This window comes from Equus quagga, chromosome 16 (assembly GCF_021613505.1).
Source record: "Equus quagga isolate Etosha38 chromosome 16, UCLA_HA_Equagga_1.0, whole genome shotgun sequence".
NCBI classification, from domain to species: domain Eukaryota; kingdom Metazoa; phylum Chordata; class Mammalia; order Perissodactyla; family Equidae; genus Equus; species Equus quagga.
The window spans coordinates 51,828,690-51,849,806 of NC_060282.1; the positions used below are offsets into that span (position 1 = coordinate 51,828,690).

The 21,117-nt window shown below is 35.6% G+C and overlaps 1 protein-coding gene across 1 annotated transcript in view; it reads right to left on the reverse strand.

Annotated features, from left to right (window-relative positions):
- The window catches only part of PXDNL (peroxidasin like), a 443,189-nt gene that overhangs the window by 84,921 nt on the left and 337,151 nt on the right, over positions 1–21,117 (reverse strand). Inside the window, 5 exon segments of the mRNA XM_046641842.1 lie at positions 1–514; positions 2,494–2,651; positions 4,596–4,704; positions 13,982–14,138; positions 16,535–16,647. Of these exon segments, the coding sequence (XP_046497798.1) occupies positions 1–514; positions 2,494–2,651; positions 4,596–4,704; positions 13,982–14,138; positions 16,535–16,647 (1,051 nt within the window).

Sequence of the window (21,117 nt, forward strand, 5' to 3'; positions counted from 1 at the left end):
ATGCACGGTGCTCCGGTCCCCCGGGGGTCAGGGTGAGGAATGACAATGGGGAAGCAAGGAGGATCATTAGTACACACAGAGCTGCACGGCTGCCCATCCAAGAAGCGAGACATGCTTAATGCAGGCACCGTATGGTCCAAATCGTGGTCTAAAAACTGGCCCCACTGCATGAGCATGTGTGTGTATCTATCGTCAGGAGTGACAGTCGCCGTGGCCGCCAGCTCTGTTGAGACTAGCCTGGGCAGTGGAAAGGGATTGGATGGGGTGTGGTGGCCAACCCCACGGGGTGAGTTGAAGCCGTTCTCGTAGGCAGGTTTCAGGATGCGCTCAAAGGCCGTGAGCTAGGCGCCCCACGTTGGGTGCTGCAGGTTGTTACATGTTCCGTCCTGAGTTCGGTACTTCTGGTGGAAACACATGTCAGAGCAGTTTGGCACGTGCCTGTGGGCTGTTCATCCAGATAAATTGGCGATGAGGCTGAGGTAGCGTGGGGACACCAAGTCTTTGTAGCAGAATTCTGAAATGCAGAGCAGCAAGAGCAATGAAGAGAGCTGTCCTTGAAGGGGAGAGAGGGGAGAAGCTCAAACTCTAGGCTCGATGGGCAACAGGCCATCTGGTGAGCAGAAATCCTTCTTGCATCCAACAGTATTTCATTAGTTCTAACAAAAATAGGGGAGAAATAGTTAGACAATAACTTCCAAACGATAGGGGAATAGTGATGTCTATCTCAGTTATGATGACTAACTGCTAGAATGAACAAAAAGGGAGAAACATGTTCTCGTTCCTGTCCAACTCTTTCTTCTGTGACTTTACCAATATAATGTTGGTAAGGATTTTTTAACCCTCATCAGAGGACTGTGAATCTTTGCTCCATTTCAGAATTCTTCCTTTTAGGTTTTATACTCCTAGAAGACAGAATCTAAGATTTGCCAATGTGGATTGCGTGAGTATTAACCCACATACTACTTGATATGAAGGGATTAAGCAGTAACTTTTAAATCACAACAAGCTATCATTCCCCAGGGAATGTATCACACAACTCAGAGGTGCCTTGGAGCCACTCTTGTAACAGCGCTTGAAATTGCAGCATTATCCCAAATCTGCAAAGACTATTCACTAAGTCATGCTTGTGAAGAGTTATTATCCCTATTTTAATCATCAGAAACTGGCTAATGACACCAGGGCCATCTGTCCTTTATCTGTGTAAGCTAGTCCCTGGTTGGGACCCCAGATACCTTAGTTTTGGATAGATACAATAATCTTCCTGTATATCCAGACATGGACACTGGGTTCACTTTTAGGGCAAGCTGCTCCTGGGGAAAAAGGGTCTTAACTTTACAAATAATGAAAGAGAAGTAGAATAGCGTAGTGTTTTTTTCCTGGGAGAAAATTGTTTATGTTCTTGAGTACTTTCAATGAGAAGACATATTCACTTTGGTAATGGACCCCATGAACGTCAGATGCATGTTTTAGCAGAGCTAAATCTCTGCAGATATTGATTACTTCTTAATTTCTAGTTATGAATTTAGACTAAATTATTCTAGACATGTGTGAGTAGAGAACTCAAAGACATCCAGAAAGACGCGTGGGCCTGACCTTTGCCTGGAGTGAGGAAGGATGTAGAACTGGCCTTTTGCAGACCTGACCGTGGCTAACTCATACCTGGTGTGACTCGAAATTAAATAGCCAGAAGTTTAACCCAAGTGCTAACAGGGACTGATATGGAATTTTCACTTGGATGTTTTAGTTAGGGAAGCTTTGAAACCCAAGACATAATGGACTACTAGGGGCTGTCAAATGTACTTTGAAGTAACAGTACAGAGCACCTAAGGGATGAGTCCTGTGCACCACATCTCAGTTTATTTTCTGAAGGGGGGTAAAGAAAGGATAAAGCCATAGAAGCTGCTGTTGCACGCACAGCACAGATAGTGTATAGCAGAGGATCACATTCATTTATTTCATTTTAAAAAGAATGGCTTAGAAAATCTGAAAGATTTCTATATCATTCTGATTCAATGTATACTAAATAATGTCTGGTTTTGTAAAGAAATACACTAGAACTTCAGTACAGCAGAGAGAGAGAGAAAGAGAGAGAGAGTGGAGAGGGATACATATGTTATAGGAGGTGGAAGGAATTCAAATCAATTCACTGAATGACTTCGGTGATTACAATGATAAGTAGAGAAACATTACGCTGAGAATAAAGGATTTGCTATAGGAAGTAGTAATATCTTTTAGATTTGAAAAGTACATTCACATAAAATGGGCCCCCTAGATTTACTAGACATATATAAGTGGCAAAAGTTGACAAGTTTGAATATATATTTGTCGTCCTTACTTTTGAATTACAGTTCCTACAAGAAACATCTACATTCATTTGGTAAAAGTGGTAGCAAATTAATTTCTAAATCACGTGATGCTTTGGAGATTAAAAGCTGAGGGGTGGTCAGTTTTTCTCTGGACAGCAGGCTTAGAACAGGATGCTTCAAGGCTGACCTCTGCCCTCCAAATCCACAGTGAGTCCCTGCTTCACGTGCTCCTGGATCAACTGAAGTGTGTGCTCAAAAATCTCCCCGGCTCTGGCCGTCTCCACGGTAAACGGGTCATGCGGATAACAAGACTGAGCCAGTAGATCACTAGGGGTGCAAGATTTTCTGCAAATGACAAAAGATATTACTGTTTGCAAGGCAAAACTGCAGGACCCATGAATCTCACATATGACAAGAACGAAAGCTCCACTATGGAATACAAGCTCCACAGGGGAGCTGTGGGTTCTTTGCCTAATTTGTTAATAAGTGAATCTCAAACGTAAGTAACAGTGCTGAACTCAAAAGATATGCTTCTTAATGAACTGATGATTGAAATAATAGTTTTCTCTGTCAATGGCGGGGGTTGTAAACTTGGGAGGCCCATGCATGGGTCCTAGGGGACTCAGTAACTCTCTGAAATAGAGTGCAGCACTCTCAGTTTGTGGGTCTTGGCACTTTCTGTCTTCTCTTTCCCTAAATATAACTTCCTGGAAATTCCCCCTCACCTTCAAATCCTGCTCAGGCATCACTCTCCCTATAGTCTCCCTGGCAGCTTTGACAAGCCTTCCTCGTTTTGCTCACTTCTGTATCCTTACGTGCATCTATCAAGTACACAACAAGATGCACTTAAATTGCTGACTTGTTGTCTCCTCTATGTGACTGTGTTAGGGATGAGGTGTGAGGGGATGCCTTATTCATCTTTGTATCCCACGTACCGAGCCCACTGACCAGCACACAATACTGGTTTATGCACATCTGGAGAACTGAAGTAAAAAAGGTAAAAAGAATATTAAAATCACTGAGAATGTGAAGCTGTTTTAGAGATTTTGGCCAACTGAGGCAAGTCTAGTCCTCTGTGTCTGTAATCATAACAACTTTAGATCATAGAATAATAGTAATGATATTAATAGCCCAATCTAATTAGACATTTCTATATGCCAGACACTGTTGAAGCACCTTATCTGTATTGACTTATTCAATTCTCCTGGCAAGTACGTCCATGAAGTAGATTCTATTATTATCCCAATTTTATAAGCAAAAAGTCTGAGGTACAAAGATATTTAGTCACTTGGCCAAGGTCACCCAGATAGTGATGAAGTGAGGAATCACAATAAGATTATAAATGGCTGTATGACTCCCCAAATAGGCTGTTTGGGGATAAGCAGGGAACAGAGTGATACTTGATTACAGCAGTAGTTTTGTGTGTGTGTGTGACGAAGATTGGCCTTGAGCTAAAATCTGTTGCCAATCTTCCTCTTTTTGCCTGAGGAAGGTTGTCCCTGAGCTAATATCTGTGCCAATCTTCCTCTATCTTGTATGTGGGACACTACCACAGCATGGCTCGATGAGTGGTGTGTAGGTTTGCACCCGGCATCTGAACCCGCGAATGCCAGGCCGCTGAAGCAGAGCATGTGAACTTAAGCACTGTGCCACCAGGCCGGCCCCAATTATGGCATTTTGAGGTGTTCCTTTTTGATCAAGACCTGTAAAAACTGGGTATACACTTTATTTGACTACAAAGACAGCAATCATGTTTTCTTTAACGTGTTCAGTTGTTGCAGAGCATCCTGGGTACCTCCATCAGGACAATTAGAGTTTATGGAACTGGAAGACTTCATTAATCTAAAGACCTTCTGATTCAAATTACAATAAACCAAAACACTGCATATCCTAAGCAAAATTTTCACTTGTGGGCTTACAGTGTATGACCAGGTGTGTTCAACTTGACAATCATTCTCAGTTCACAGATTGACAGAAACACTGGATCTGATACTGTCTGGTGAATGTTGGCACAACAGGGCCCATTTCCTGACATCTATTGTGGGACCATAAAACTAGATATGTGACATAAATTAATACCATTTAGATTCTACGGGGAACAAGTTTCCTTCTCTTCGAGGCTGAACTGGCAATGACGGCTAGCCCAGAAGGTGGTAGCTGCACATGAACTGCAGAAAGCACGATTTGGCAATCTTATGTACTAACCTTGCTGTGATTTATGGAGACCATAAAAACTAAGTAGAACCAAAGTGAAAACAATTTTGTAATCAAAATAAAATAAATTCTTACTGTGAAAACAAATGTCTTCTTGTGGAGTTAATTGCACTGTCAACCCTCTGTACAGCATCAAGAATGGACGATTCGACAAAGTCATCTCCAGCTTGTCTCCCGTGTGTTGCTTTGAAAATCAATTCCATGACTAAAAATATCAAACAGACCTTGAAGTTAGGAATGATGTGATTTAAATGGCGTTACAAAAACTTCTACAGCAATAAAAATGTTATAGTGTCCACACGATGCAGTCCATTGCAGAGGAGTAGGTAATTATTCTGAAGCAAAGCTTCCACCAACAATAACAGCATTGTTTGGGGAAATAAAGCACTCCAAAATCAGTAAAGCTGTGTGAAATATTTCCTTCTTACTACACTGATTCAAATGGGATTCAATTTGTCATCTTGGGGAAGGTAGAAACGTCTATCTCTTCAGCCACCTTGCTTTAATGTTAAACATTAAAACAAAGTAAATATTGTCACATCCCTATGGAGATATCTTAAAGCAAGAGTTGAACTCTCAGTAAGATTTCGGTGAAAAATAGTTCATACTGTTTCTATAGCTCTTTGGTGTGTCAGAATTTTGTCTAGTTGAATATTATAGACAAAGGAAGCTTTTCACTTAAAGTGGAGTTCATAATTGTCAACATATTAAATCTTCTCCAGATGATGGTTTAAGAAGTTTAACCTTAAGGGAAGAAATACTAAACAAAAATGATCATGGATTAATATTTAAAATTCATATAAGAAAAATAATCAAGCATATCCATATTATTTAGTTCAAAAGTATAATAAAAATGTATGTGACATGGGAAAAATAACTTTTTAGTACTGTTAAATATTGAAAGCAAGAGTAAGTATAGTTTCAAAAACTGAATTTGAAAATAATATCATTAAAGAGAAATGAGAGATGAAAACAAATAAAAATAGGAAGAGGTATGTTTTACATATTATCAATTATATACTATATTAATACATTTATATATTGTATTAAGTAATACAGCATAGTATTAAAATATTACATATACATATATCTATATATATATTTATGTTTATATATTTTTGCAATAGATAGGTCCAAATACCATTCCACATCTGAGTGTTATAAGAAAATTCCTTTATATTATGACCATATATACATACTAGGTTGTTTTATTGTCCTAAAAAGGCCACTAACATAAACAATTTTAAGAAAAAAATACCAATAGTATAGATATTGTAAGAAAAACAGTGAGATCAATGACTCTGATAAAACCTTCTTAGTAAACTGGATTATGTGCAGTAATTATAAGTTGTAGGCTACGCAGGCAATTTAACTCAATCTTTATCCTGACCAGAATAGTGAAGCTCCAGAAGGTCAGTGTTACCTTTTCTAGTATAAGAAACATTTTGAATTGACCATATATTAGCTAAAGATAATTGAAAGAAAAAAAGACAAATTGATTGATTTGATTACATGAGACTAACAGTTTCTGTCCGGGGAAGAACATGAACAAAAAAGGTAAAAAGGTCATAGGTAAATGACATAGTGGGTAACAACATCTGCAATTTCTAAATTCTGACACAGAATTAATATTCTGTTTCATACAAGAAATTCTTACAATGCATTAAGAAAAGCTGTGTATGGGCAAGTTATAAGAGAGGACACCTGAAAGTTAATAAGTGTGTAACAGATATTCAAAATCACTTATAACCTCAGAAATAAAATTTTAAGTATCAATAAACTACCGTTTTCTGCTTATTCTGGCAAAAATAAAAAAAGCTGGCTAGTGCTAAGTTTTGGCAGAGGTTTTAAGTGGACATAGGCAGGCTGGTGAGAATGCAGAACTGGTGCTTCTATTTCCGACATTTTGTTTAGTGACTTTTTGGAGTTCTGTTTTTACTTTGTAAAATTACGTATTTGCACACTCTCTCACCCAGCAATCTCATTCCGACATATATATCCAGAGAAATTCTTATACGAATCCATAAGGGGTATAAATGAGAATGTTCATTGAAATTTTGTGTAGAAGGAGTTGGAGAAAATTGTTAGTGCAGCAGTGAAAGTGTGGATGAGAAAAATGTGGTGGATGTACAATATGGAATATCATGCAGCACTTAGAATTGATGAACACTCACGTGGAGGGATGCTAAAATGACTGCTTAATGTAACAATTAGAAAACTAAAAAAGATTGCCATAAAATGATTATGTTAAAAAAAAAAGTGAGAATGAGCCACTTAATTCGTTACTTTTACTTGGAAATAAAGCAACTGAGATCAATCAGATCAACCTGTGCTGGCATGTAGACTGACTTGATAATTTAATCAAGATGTTAGCCTTTTCTCTATCACTTCTCTTTTACTCCTTTACTTGTGAACCTTGAGTGTAGAAAGCGCTGTGAATCAGTTGCTCTTGTTCATGACAATCACTGTCAGTAGACCACTTGCACCTGTGTGCATAATATACTATCACAGGTCTACTTGGATTTGGATGGAAGAAAAGTTGTGCACTAGGATCGAGTTATCACACTGCACACAGTGGATTTGAGATGCCATAACTCAAAAGGCTGTTCACTGTGGCAGACAGAACTTGGGAAGTGATATTTAAATTTCAGGAAAGCATCATTTAACATGTTAATCTGAATTTAATTTGTTTGATAATTTTGCTTTGATTCTATTTATAAAAGAGGTTTGCTGTATATTTGCATAAATTTATAAGCATGAGGAATTTGACAACATCTCTTCATCTTTTGACTCATTCATAAAATAGAATTAATGAGACTTGCTCAGCTTATGGTTCAGGCTTATGCAGTTATTAAACGTGATTATCATATAAAAAAGGCATGCAAAGTTCTTTGAAAACTGTATGTCACAATGCAAATATGAGGTGCCTTTCAATGATTCTCGTGTTTTAAACCAATAGGTAATCTATATCCTCACATAATTATCAGTTGATACTGTGTTGTCCTGTCATTTCCTTCAACTTGACTTGCTATTTCTCTGTATTAATAAGAAACCAACAAGAGTGTAAGCATGAAAACGAGCAGAAAGTAAGAAGAAAGGTAGCATAATATGTAAATATTCTTTGAAATAATTAAATTCTAAAGTGCACAAATAGAAAACAATAAAAGTTGTCTCTTCACAGATTCTTAAAGGAACATTAAATATGTAATATGTTCACACAGAAAATATTCTTAGTAACATTAATTCTCACTTTTGTCATTTTACTTAGGAATTTTTTTAAGTTTCATAGTTTTAGGGTAAAATAAAATAACCTTTTTATTATTCATTTAGTTTCAGTATTGTTTGGTTTGGTACAAATGGCAAAACTATTTCCATAAATTTCTTCAGAACAGCACTGCATTATGCAAAGCAAATTCAGTCTATTAGGGCACATTAGAATCAAAAAATACTATGAATATCTTATTTGTCTCAAAAAACACCTCAATTAATGACATAAGGGATAGAATGATCAGAAAATTCCGACATATTCTCCATCTTTTTATGCAAAATTTTGCAGAGGTGGAGAGAGAGCTAGAACATTTTTCTATAAGTCTTGGGGTTAACAAAAAGAAAAGAAAGCCTCAGTAGGGTTACAAAATAAACACGTTTCAAGTCATCTGATGAGCAACTACTTTTAATCCGGCACATGTATGTACGAGGCTCTGTCACCACCACTGAGGATAAAGTCAAAGGTAAACTGGAGGGAAAGGGGAGCTCAGGCCAAATGGCGGGTCAGGTCAACTGTGCTGTGCCCGCCATATCAAAGGCCCGGCTCTGGATGACTGCGGATGGAACCGCAGCTGTGGAAATGAACCAGCTGTGCTCCTGCTCTCTCTCACCACAAAATACCTAGACCTCAGTGAAAGCCCAGTTTCTTTCACAATTGCCGACAGAGTTTTGGAGTACTCTTTATCCCCCCTCCCCTGAGAGAAAAGGAGCCAGATAACACGACTATCATAACTAAATAGGCCTTATCACATTAAATCTCCCCCTCAGAAGAATGACACTGACTACCCCTGACACTTGTGAGGGCTGTCCTAGGAAATCAGATCCTTCTACAGCATACAAATTGACATTAATGACTGTCTTTGTCATATAATTTTCTTTGAACAGCAACAACTCTGCCTTACTCATCATTTGCATCATTAAACATGTAAATGGGCTCACAGTCTTGCAGGCTCCACTGTTTATCCAGAGACTGAAAAAGGAAAGATACCAACTATTTATTTTTAGGTTGATGTTTGAGATATGCCTTTTATTTTGATTATTTGGTTTTTTAAAAATAATTTCCAAACTATCCAAAAACTACTACACCAAAAATCTGAAAATGTTACTTACTGATCTTGAAATTTAACGCTAAAATTTTTGAGAACACATGGCTTATCTCAGGATAGACGTATGCGTTTGTTATAGATTTCATGTATGAACGGATAAGAAATATGTTCAGTACGGACAAAGGTATTATAAATATATGTGCATATATATTAGGTGCATGCAGTTCTTTATAGAAATATTTCACTATTCATTGTATTAGTAAAGTTTAGTCTGGTAAACAAGATTGTCATGTATCTGTTAATTATTATGTAAACAAATTTATACCATACTGAGAGTAAATTAACAAATATAGCAAAATAGCAATTCAAAATAATTCAATTATCAGTTTCATTTCATTGATACATTTGAGCAAATATAATTAATTAAAATGTTTTGATACTTCATAGTTTATTCATTGTGCAACAACTTCAGTGTTTTGAAACAGATGTTTTGTCCAGACAATGACAAATATCTGGATTAAAATGTTAGATAATCAGTAAATCATTCAGATTTTGAAAAATAACTAGATCATACGTGAATTAAATAAGTTGTTTGATAGAGAGCACTTGGAACACATGGTAAATGTCCAAGAAATATTAACTATTTTTTATTAGTATTATTAGTATGAGTTTAATACCAGTTACGTACTTAACATAATAGAAAAGGTCTCACTAACTTAAAGTCAACTAATGCAGCCCTAAATCTCATTCAGTTTAGTTCAATAATAATTTGTTGGGTTGAGGATATAGGTGAAATGGAGAATATCACAGGTGGGAAGATAATTTCTAACACTGTTGCAAAAGCCTGAATGACCGAAGGTGACCCTAGAAGAGGATGTCACGGAGAGAAGTGGAGAAGCAGCAACATCTGAGAGGAAAAACTGGTGAGGCGTAGTCGTTGAGGTAAAGGAGGAGAATGGAGGAGAAGAATCAGGAGGGGCACAGGTTTCCCGATTAGACAAATATGGATGATATTAAAGGGCCGCTAGGAGGAAACAGGATCTTTCAGGGAAAATATGGAGTTCCGTTTAGAATACATTCAAGATCAGTTTTTAACATCTGGAATTGGGAGAACTGTGGGTCAACCAAAATGAAAAGTCCAACAAACAATTAGATATTCAACTCAGAATTTCAGGGAAGACAACATTGTTTAGATTTGTTTTTATATAATTTTAAAAAATATGCGCATGTTATTTGTGCTCCAGAATTTTTATTTAATAAATTTTGTGTCACCATTTCACTTGTAGCCTTGTCCACTTATTATTTAAGTGTGTCAATGGTAAGTATTCTATCATGTAGACATGCTGTAAACTGCCTCCTGACTATTATTGCACATTTGTTTCTATCATAGACACAGAAATTCTATGCCAAAAAGGACTCTTGAAAGTGTCCAATTCCACTTTTTTAAGAAATGAGAAAATTAATTCCTGTTATGAGTAAGTAAGTTATACAAAGCGGCTGAGATCTATAAAATGAAGTCTGATGACTTAACCCAGGGTTTTCCCCACTACCTCACACTTCTAATCTTGTCTTGTGGCCTCAGTTAGACTGACTCATTTTCACAAGCAAGAAATGAGCCTTCTACTTCACAGCACTTAACAACATATCAATATATACACAGGAGGTGTTAAAATAAATTATATTTTGACCAAAATTTGGTTTTTTTAAATCTAAAGTAAAACGTGGAGCATTCAGATACCACATCTTATCTAGAGAAAGAAGCAAGCAGACATGAACAACATTTGCCAACATAAAATACATTGAGGACATCCTAACAAAAGGATAGGTTCCCAGTAAATACTATATCAGAAGCATAGATTATTTAAATCTATTAAGACTGTTAAAAATCTATTAAATCTATGAATATATGAACTTCCTTAAAAAATTACAACTTGTGGAAACTTTCTTTTGCTATTATAAATGCTTTGCTTTGAGCAGTAGTCAGTAAAACGCACATATTTTTATATACGATGCCCAGATTTTGCTTCAATTGTTGTGTGTTTTTTATTATTTTGGATTATTTCCTATTATTACAGTCCCCAGTGTAGAATAGAAGCTCAAAAGGCGTGATTCTCTTTGTGTCACTTATTACATAATGAGTGGAGTTACAACATCCCATAATTGCTAAGTGGGGGCAGCAAGATGGGAAAATCCTCCTATAATGCATGCGTTTTTTCTCTTAATTAGGATAACCTGGTGAATGAAAAGCTCTAAGTCATAAAATGTTCTATAGGTGATATTTTATACTGACACATTTTCTCCTATTCTGCTAATTTGGGTTGTGTAAACATACACACGCACACATATTTCTTGTCTTAAATCTTAAATTTATTTAAAGCTTTTAAATTTACATCCTTGCATTTTTCTTCCTTTTCTAAAAAATATTTCTAATATGATGAAATTTATTTAGTACGAGATGCAAATATAAATTAATTTTCCTTTATATTGATATACAAATGTCTCCAGAGCAAAAAATAATAATACTTTTTCTTGATTGAATAGCTTCTTTTTTTGAATTATTTTATCCCTATAGACTGATGTTCTGTTTTCTGCACAATAGAGCATAATGTTGATAAATACTACTTATCGCTGTTTTAAAATCTGATAAATAGAGTAATTAAGACATTTTAACCAAATGTTTTACTTTTAAAGAGTATATATAAGATGATTAGTTAAATTTCAGCCACCCACAATGAAATTCTTATTGGAGGTTCTCAAATATTGCCACTATGATTACGATGTTTGCGTGTGTGTGGCAGAGCGAAACAGACAGACAAGACAGGGAAAGAATAGGAGGCAGAGAGAGAATGTTCATTTGTTTGTTTAGTGGTAAAGTTTTCTAGCACCTCTAGAATGTAAATGATGTTAATTTAAACTTTATAATAACTTTTTTCCAGAAATGCCTCAAGGGGAAATTCATCGCAATACAGGCTCACCTCACTAAACAAGAAAAAGCTCACATAAGCAACCTCAAATGACACCTAACAGAACTAGAAAAAGAAGAACAAACAAAGCCAAGAGTCAGTAGAAGGAGGGAAAGAATAAAAATAAGAGCAGAAATAAACGATATTGAAACAAAAAAAGACAATAGAAAGGATCAATGAAACAAAGAGTTGGTTCTTCGAAAAAATTAACAAAATCGACAAACCATTAGCCAGACTCACCAAGAAAAGAAGAGAGAAATCACAGATAAATAAATTTAGGAATGAGAGAGGAGAAATCACAACAGATACCAATGAAATACAAGGGATCATAAGAGAATACTATGAAAAACTATATGCCAACAAATTGAACAACCTGGAAGAAATGGACAAATTCCTAGACTCCTACAATCTCCCCAAACGGAATCAGGAAGAAATGGAGAATCTGAATAGGCCAATCACAAGTAAGGAAATAGAAACGGTAATCAAAAACCTCCCCAAAAATAAGAGTCCAGGACCAGACGGCTTCTCTGGAGAATTCTACCCAACATTCAAAGAAGACTTAATACCTATTCTTTTCAAACTGTTCCAGAAAATTGAGAAAGACGCAGTACTCCCTAACACATTCTATGAAGCCAACATCACTCTGATCCCCAGACCTGACAAGGACAACACAAAGAAGCAGAAATGCCTCAAGGATATTTTCCATAGTTCTCATAAACAGTTGAAGAACAGAATAAGATCTCCACAAACTTATAAAAAGAAACACAACTATCATGGATTTCAAACCAGGAAAAACATGAACTCATAGAGAATAGGTGAGTAAGACTAAGATTTTTGTAATGTTAAGAAATCCTATGTTTTAAAAAATTTCTGATCCTACTAGAATAAATATTTGCTGGTCACTAGCTACATTGTTATAATTTCAAGAATAATATTCTTTAGTGAATACGTTTTTACCATACAGTATAGCATATACATGAAAATTGATGTGACATTAATGAAAATATACACTTTATAAAAAATATCAAAAAAAGGTATATTCAAAAGTTTGATATCTCAGAATTTTCAGGTGGAAGAATATGAAACTATTTTATTATATGGTAGGAAAATAGTGACATCTTTAAGGCTATGATTTGATTCAATGAACCTATTTTTAGCCAGGTTTGTATTTATACTGAGAAGAGTTACCCAATTTATAAACCCAGGAAAACTAAAAGGAGAAAATGAGTCTGCAAAACCCTATTTATGAAATCTGCCCATTTCTAAGCAAACCAAAAAACGGGCAAAGCCCCAAACATCACTCCATATGCTCGTAGCGGGACCCATTTATTTCAACTGCCGATTGTCAACAAGGCAAAAATTCCTAAACTCATCTGCAGAAAGCAACTCGATGTCAGTTCATATGTGCAGGCATGCTGTGCTGTTTTTGAATGCTTCCCCGCGTGAAGACTATGTCAGTCAATCATCACAGTCTCTCTCTGTTTCTACAACTACAGCTGAGGTTTCAGCGCAGTCTACTTGAGTCTGCCTAAAAGTGGACTTTCACTTTCAATACGAATTGATTAATTGAGAAAAAGGATTTTACTTTTTATAAAACAATGGCAATCAATTTTTTAAAGTCATTTATAATCCACTAGCAGAAGGCTACAGCTATACAACCAGATTATGGATAAAATGTAAAACAATGCCGATTATGTTGGCCAGTTATAAATTCGTCCAAATATTGAAATATTTGTTCTTATAGTGGCAAATCTTACCTAGAAGCTTGATTAACTGATTGATTTTTAACTTTAATGTAGGATTAAACACACTAGGGCAGAGTGACTAATCCATGTTGAATTCTATTTATCCTTAAAATCTCTTGCTCCACATTTATTTGGCTATGAATACATCTTACATTCTATAATTTTCAATGCCTAAGAAAAGATGATATACATTTGCAAATCCATGCTATTTATGTTCCCTTTCAGCATTGGTATTTTTGCTGTTTAACACCCATTAACATAGTTTACACTTAAGAGCTTAGATTTAAAAAGTTAAGATAGCTTTGATTTAATATTAACATGTTTGACTAGAAAGAATGTACAAAAGAACCTGGGTAGTGAGGTGAATCAATTAGGATTGCGAGTAGGAGCCTTTCAAAGACATTCATTTGAGTGTTGTGTAAGGAGCTGTAAATGCTTACCAAGGACTGTGAGGAACATGCTGGCCACAACAAGGCCAAATGGATTCTGAGCCACGCATTCACATCTTCCCTGGTCAGCTTGCCCCACATCATAGATGGTTAGCATGCCTCCACCATCAACATGGAATTTACCACTCTCAGTAATCTGAACACCTGCCTAGGGAGTGAAGAAGAATGGTCACTGGAATAAAATGTGATTCCTTAAAAAAAATCTCTACATTTTGTTGGATAGAGTTTAATTTGCTCAACAAATGTCTTCTGGGTGCTGATGATGTGTCAAGCACTGTGCGTCTAAAGGAGAGAAGAAGGAAAGAGAGAGAGAGAGAGAGAAGTTTCCAGGGAGTGTAGTTTCTCTCCCTCTCTAATCAAAATAAATATGGTACTCAAAAGTTCAATCATGTAATTATTTAATATGATGATTTTAAAATCCTCATTCCAATGGATGAACATATACAATTTATTCATATCCTGCTTAGTTCTAAAAAAGAATTCTGGCAACAACAATACAAATAAAATTTGAAAAGGAGAAAAATGCTTACAAATCCACCACCTAAAAACGTCAAAATATTTTCATATTTCTGATTTCCCTTCTATTTCTTCTTTATATGTACCCATAGGTTTTGTATACCTGCAAAGTTTTTATATATATCCATGTTTCTCAATTAAAATTATACCTTAAGAAGATAAAAATAACTACATTTTATATGAAATATTATTAAAGAGCATTCATTTATAATTAATACGGATTTATGTACTTTTCATTATTATGCTGTTAATTTTGAAACGTAAAAGAAATTGACTTTAAGAAATTGCAGTTGGAGTGGAGTAGGGTGGAGATGCCTCTATCATGCCCCTCCCCAAGAGATTCACAGGAAACTGAGGATGGGAGATATTATTTCAAAAGAATTCATACTCCAGTGATGGCCAACAGGTCAGAACGTAACCTTAAAGGTTTAGAGTGAAAACATGTTTCATATGTCTTCAGATTCTCATAGCTGTCTTTGGCCAGTGCTAGAAAAAAAGACCAAGGTGATGGGTAGCTGGTAACTCAAGGTAGGGGATGAGAGGAAGAAGAGAGACCTACCAGATGGAAGGACAGACTGAAAGAGACCAGACATATAGAAGGGGCCTGAGGTGACCAGGTCACAGTAGTAGGGCCCAGACAGTCTTTCCTTCAAGACAGCTCTGTCTACTTCCTCTTGCTGGAGCACTGCTGCATCTTCGTTTCCAAAGTTGGTCCCTTTTCCTCTCTTTTCCTTACTTACTGCCAGAACTCTCAGGTTAAACCTACAGTTCTACAACTTTTGCTTAGAGTCTCTGAGCAGATAGCTTTCCAATAAATTCCTAATCTGCTTATTTTAGGTAGTTTCTGTTGCTTGTAGCAAAAGTATCCTAACTCACATGCTTTCAAACTTGTGAATTGAAGAGGATTGTTACAAAGATTAAATGTGATGATGTATGTGAAATGTTTGGCATGTAGTCAGCCCTCAAACAATTGTTTGTGATTAGAAGCTGCCTTTTAGAAATTAGATGTCGTGATATTTTGCTGATAGGATTATATGATAAAGCATTTAGCAGAACATCAAATAAGGCGTTAGACACTGACCAAAATGAACATTTTTCACGCTTCGTATTTTAGCATGAAAATACTTGAGTTACATAATATGAAATTAAAAAGGAATTATAGAAAATATTCAGACTATTTGAGAGAACACGTGCCTAAAGTTTCAAGTCTGAGACCACTAAACTTACTCTTTATAGAGAACTGCATGTGATCCTTAGCTACAACACAAAAGAAGCGAGCCACAAAAATATCATATTACCATATGGCAACAACAAAATAAGCCAAGTGGCTTTGGAAAACAGTTTTGTAACCTTTCACAAATTTTACATTTTGTCAAAATTTTCCACAAAAACTGCCATTCAAGTGTAAGTAGTTTCATTTACTTTTAAGAATACTGGACTCCGAGACCAATCATTTCATTGGGATGAAAAACTTAAAATGGAAGAAGCAACTATGTTGAAAGAATACGGCTTAAAGAACCAAAGGAAGTATGTTAAGATATATAAATAAGGAGCTATTATTTCTTTAGAGTCATTCAAGTTTTGAACCCACAAAAGGACTTGTTTTCATGTCCTTTAGTTTTATCAACCAAGTTTTTCATTTCCCTTCTTGTTTCAGCTAATGACCTACTTTTAATCCACTTCTGAGTTATTAATTCAAAACTCTTGCCTGCTAGCCACTAAAACTCTTAATTTATACATGACAAAAGCAATGTTTCCTTGGAGGAATTTCGTTATGCTTATAAAGCTTTCATCACTAAGCAAATGAGAAAGGATAGAATTTACCAAAGTCCTGAGCCAAAATCAGATACAGCCACTTAGAAAAAATAGAAGAAGCAGCAGGAAATAAACCTGTTTCATGTAAAAAGTATTACTTGCTAGCAAAAATCACAGGAGCAATAAGTCAATATGAGAATCATTACCTGTTTCAGTGGGTCAATACATCTGTCAGTGTTTTTAATGTTGCTGTGCTTTTAGTTGAGGTCTTACGTTATTCCAAATAATTATGGGCTGTGATTCTCCCTGAGCATGACATGAAATATTTACATTCTTTCCAACCTCTGCACTTGTATCCTCAGGTACTTGAATAAACACTGGAAGAACTGTGGAAACAAACCAAAATAATGGCACGTCAATATCATTGTTTAATGTCAATATGTGCCAGCCAGTCAGATAGTATACATCTGGATACTATATTGGTTAGCCACATTAAAAAAACAATTACTTGGACATCTGAGAGAATAATAAACATCGAACCCAGAGTAGTGGCCATTAGGGTAGAGGTGAGTGGAAGAAAAACGGAAGAGAAATGCACACAGTCTTTAACCATATGTGTAATAATTTTTTCTTGAGCTTAACAGTGGACACAACATTTTCCTTATTCTTTCTCAACATCTTTTTGTAGTCTGGAAATAAAGGTATATGGTAACATCAAAAATTTATTGCTAGGTAAGATAAAAAGACTTAATCTTACTTTATTTCCTCAAAAGACACAAACTACCATGACTCACTTAATATGAAATGGGTACTTAGAATAGCCCTAACTATTAAGGAAATTGAATTCATAATTTTTTAAACTCCTAAAAAATAAATCTTTGGGAAAGAACTAGAATTTCTTTACTGGAGAAATCTGCCCAACAATTTCAGAAGAATTAACATCAATCCTATACAACCTCGTCTGGGAAATAAAAGAGGAGGGCATGTTTCTTCACTCTTGAGGAGGCTTACCCTAATACCAAAACCGGATAAAGACAATACCAAAAGAAAACAACAGAAAAAAACTACAGACCAGTGCTTCTCATGAATATAAACACAAAAGTTATGAACAAAGCACCAGCAAATGAATGCTTCGATATAAAAAGATTTATAGACCATGACCACATAGAGTTTATTCCAGGGATGCAAATCTAGTGCAAGATTTGAAAATTGATCAACGAAATCCACTGTAGTAACAGCTAAAGAAGAAAAGTCACATGATAATATCAATTAATGCAAAAAAGTGTTTGACTAGATTCAATAGTCATTTATGATTAAATAAAAACTCTCAGAAAAATAGAAATAGAAGAGAACTTGCACAACTTGAAAATGAGCATAGAGAAAAAAACCTATCATAAATGTTGCGCTTAATGGTGAAAGAGTGAATGGTTTCCCTCTCAGATAGCGAACAAGGCAAGGATGACTGCTCTCATCACTCTTATTCAACACAGCTCCAGATGCTCTAGCCAGCACCATATGGTAGGAGAAGGAAATAGAAGGTATACAAATTGGGAAAATAAATACATAAAACTGTCCTCTTTGCAGATGATATGATTGTCCATGTAGAAAATTCTAAGAAATCTGAAAAAATACTTCAAAGTGAGCTCAATAAGATGGCAGGATAAAAGACGAATGTAAAAAAAATCAACTGCATTTGTATATTCAAGCAATGAACATATGGACATAGAAATTTTAAAAACAATACCATTTACAAGTGTTCAAAAACATTAAAATACTTCAGTCTAAATCTAACAAAATGGGGCCGGCCCGCTGGTGCAGCGGTTAAATTCACACCTTCAACTTCGGCGGCCTGGGGTTCACAGGTTCAGATCCTGAGTGCGGACACAGCATCGCTTGGCAAGCCATGCTGTGGTAGGCATCCCACATATAAAGTAGAGGAAGATGGGCACGGATGATAGCTCAGGGCCAGTCTCCCTCAGCAATAAAAAAGAGGAGGATTGGTGGCAGATGTTAGCTTTGGGCTAATCTTCCTCAAAACAAAACAAAACAAAATAAATCTAACAAAACGTATACAGCATGTGTATGCTGAAAATTACAAAATTCTGAGGTAAGAAATCAAATAAAATCTAAATAGATCAAGAGATATCAAGTTCATGGATTGGAAGTCTCAAGTTAGTGAAAATGTCATTTCTCCGCAAATTGGTATTAGGTTTAATGCTATTCCTATCAAATCCCAGCAAGATTTATTCTTTGAAGATATAGACAAATTATTCTAAATTTTATATGGAAATATAAAGAAACTAGAATCACTAAAGAATTTTGACAAAGAAAAATAAAGTGAGAGTAATCAACCTACCAGATTTTAAGGCTGATTCTATAGCTGCAGTAATCTGGATTGTGTGGTATTGGTACATGGCAGACACGGACACACCCATCAATGCAATGGAGTAAAGAACCCAGTAATGGAACTATACAAATATGCCCAAATGATTTTGACATAGGTGCAAAAACAATTCTATTGAGACCTTTCAAAAAACGGTGCTGGAGTGATTAGGCAAAAAAAAAAAAAAAAACCCACAAAAGAATGAACTGCAACCCAGTCTCACAAGTTATACAAAAATTCAGTCATAAAGGACAACAAACATAAATATAAAATGTAAAACTATGAAAATTTTAGGAAAAAACTCAGAAAAAATCTTTGGAATCTAGGGCTAAGCAAAGAGTTCTTAGACTTTGCATCAAAAGCACAATCCATCACAGAAAAAAAGTGATAAACTGGATTTCATCAAAATTAAAAACTTTGCTGTTGTGAAAGACCATGTCAAGAGGATGAAAAGACAAGTTACAGACTAAGAGAAAATATTTGCAAACCACATACACAACAAAGGGTTTGTGTCTAAAATATATAAAGAACCTGGAAAATTCAACAGTACAAGAGCAAATAATTCACATAGAAAAGGGGCAAGGCATGATATTGCACTGAAGGGACTATACAGATGAGAAATAAGCATATGAAAAGATGCTCAACATCATTAGTCTTTAGGAAAATACAAATTAAAACCACTGTAAGATGTCACTATCCCCCTTTCCGAATAGCTGAAATAAAAAATAGCGACAACACAAATTGCTGGCGAGGGTGAAAGAAATTAGATCACTCATACATTGCTTGTGGGAATGTAAAATGGTGAAGGTACTCTGGAAAACAATGTAGAAATTTTCTTAAAAATTTAAACATGCAACTACCACACAACCCAGCAATTCCACTCTTGGGCACTCTTCCCAAAGAAAAAAAAAACTTAAATTCATCCAAAAGTCTGTACATGAATGTTTACAGTAGCTTTACTAGTAATAACCAGAAAATACAACCCAGATACCTTCAATGAATGAATGATTAAACAAGCTTGTACATTCACACCATGGCTTACTACTCAGGGATAAAAAGAATGGTTGGTAAATAATTTAGTGATCAAAAGAGGTACTGATACACACAAAATCTGGATGAATCTCCAGATAATTATACTGAGTGAAAAAACCAACCCCAAAAGGTTACATGCTGTGTGATTCTATTTATATAACATTCTTGAAATGACAAAATTGTAGAAATAGAGAACAGATTAGTAGCTGCCAGGGTTTTAGTTGGTAGTGAGTCTGGAATGGACGAGAATGGGAGAGAAGTAAGCATAGCTTAAAAAAGGACAGCATGAGGAATCCTTGTAGTTATGAGAATGTTCTGGATCTTGACATTTCGATATTCTGGTTGTGGTATTGTACTAGTTTTGAAAGAAGGGAAATTGGACAAAGGATATACTGGATCTCTCTGTGTTAGCTCTTACAACTGAGTGTGAATGTACTATTATCTCAAAATAAAAAGTTTAATTAAAATGTCAACTATGTGGACACATAAGGAGATCATAAACAGCAAACCCAGGTTAGTAACACATAGGTTGGAGTTGAGAGCAGATAGAAAAGAAAAGAGACATAAACAATTTTTAAGGATATTTGTAATGTTTATTTCTTCATTTGAGTAGTGGGTATAAGGGCTTTCATCACATCTCTTGATATCTTTTTGTATGACTGAAATAAAAATATATGACAACATCAAAAATGTATTACTAAGATAAAAAGATGCTGTTCTTAAAGTGAGAATTTTATCTTGTTTTATTAAAATCTTACATTATATGCTAAGCTAACACATGTATTTGGCTTGCTGAAAGCATGACTTTAGAGATTCCTGACAACAGCTAGATTCACGTCAATGACAACGGACATCTCATGGGGACCAATGATCTAATAGTCAGAGACCCTCCTGATTCAACCAAGAGATTTCTAACATCTAACCTTTCATGTCATGGCCACAGTTATCTGATTTACTGTATCTCCATCCACTTTCACCTTGTGTCACAACAGCTACTCGTTACTATAGGTTGCACCATCACTTAAAATTTTTTGGAAATATTTAATACCACACTCTAAAGCAAAACCTCCTCTGTCTATTACTCTTTCATCTCCTCATTTTGACTTCGTCTAGACTCCTGGGAACCTTCTTCTTCTTGTCTGTTGACCAACACGCTCCTAGTTTCATTCTCTTCCCTTTTTAGCCAAGATTATCACCTCTACAACTTTCCTTCCAAAACTCCCAACTCCTTTACTCCATTGTCCTTCTGCCCAACATACCTCACCCCTCCCTGCAAAATATCTGGCATGGTCATATGTTCTGGTTTGTCACTTCAGGTCCTATTTAACAATAATTTTTTTAAATTAAGCATTTACTATCCTTTTCAAGTCACTTACTTCATCTTTTGGCACACCCTTCTCCTACAAAATATCGGCATCTTCTACTTCACAGAAAAAATAAA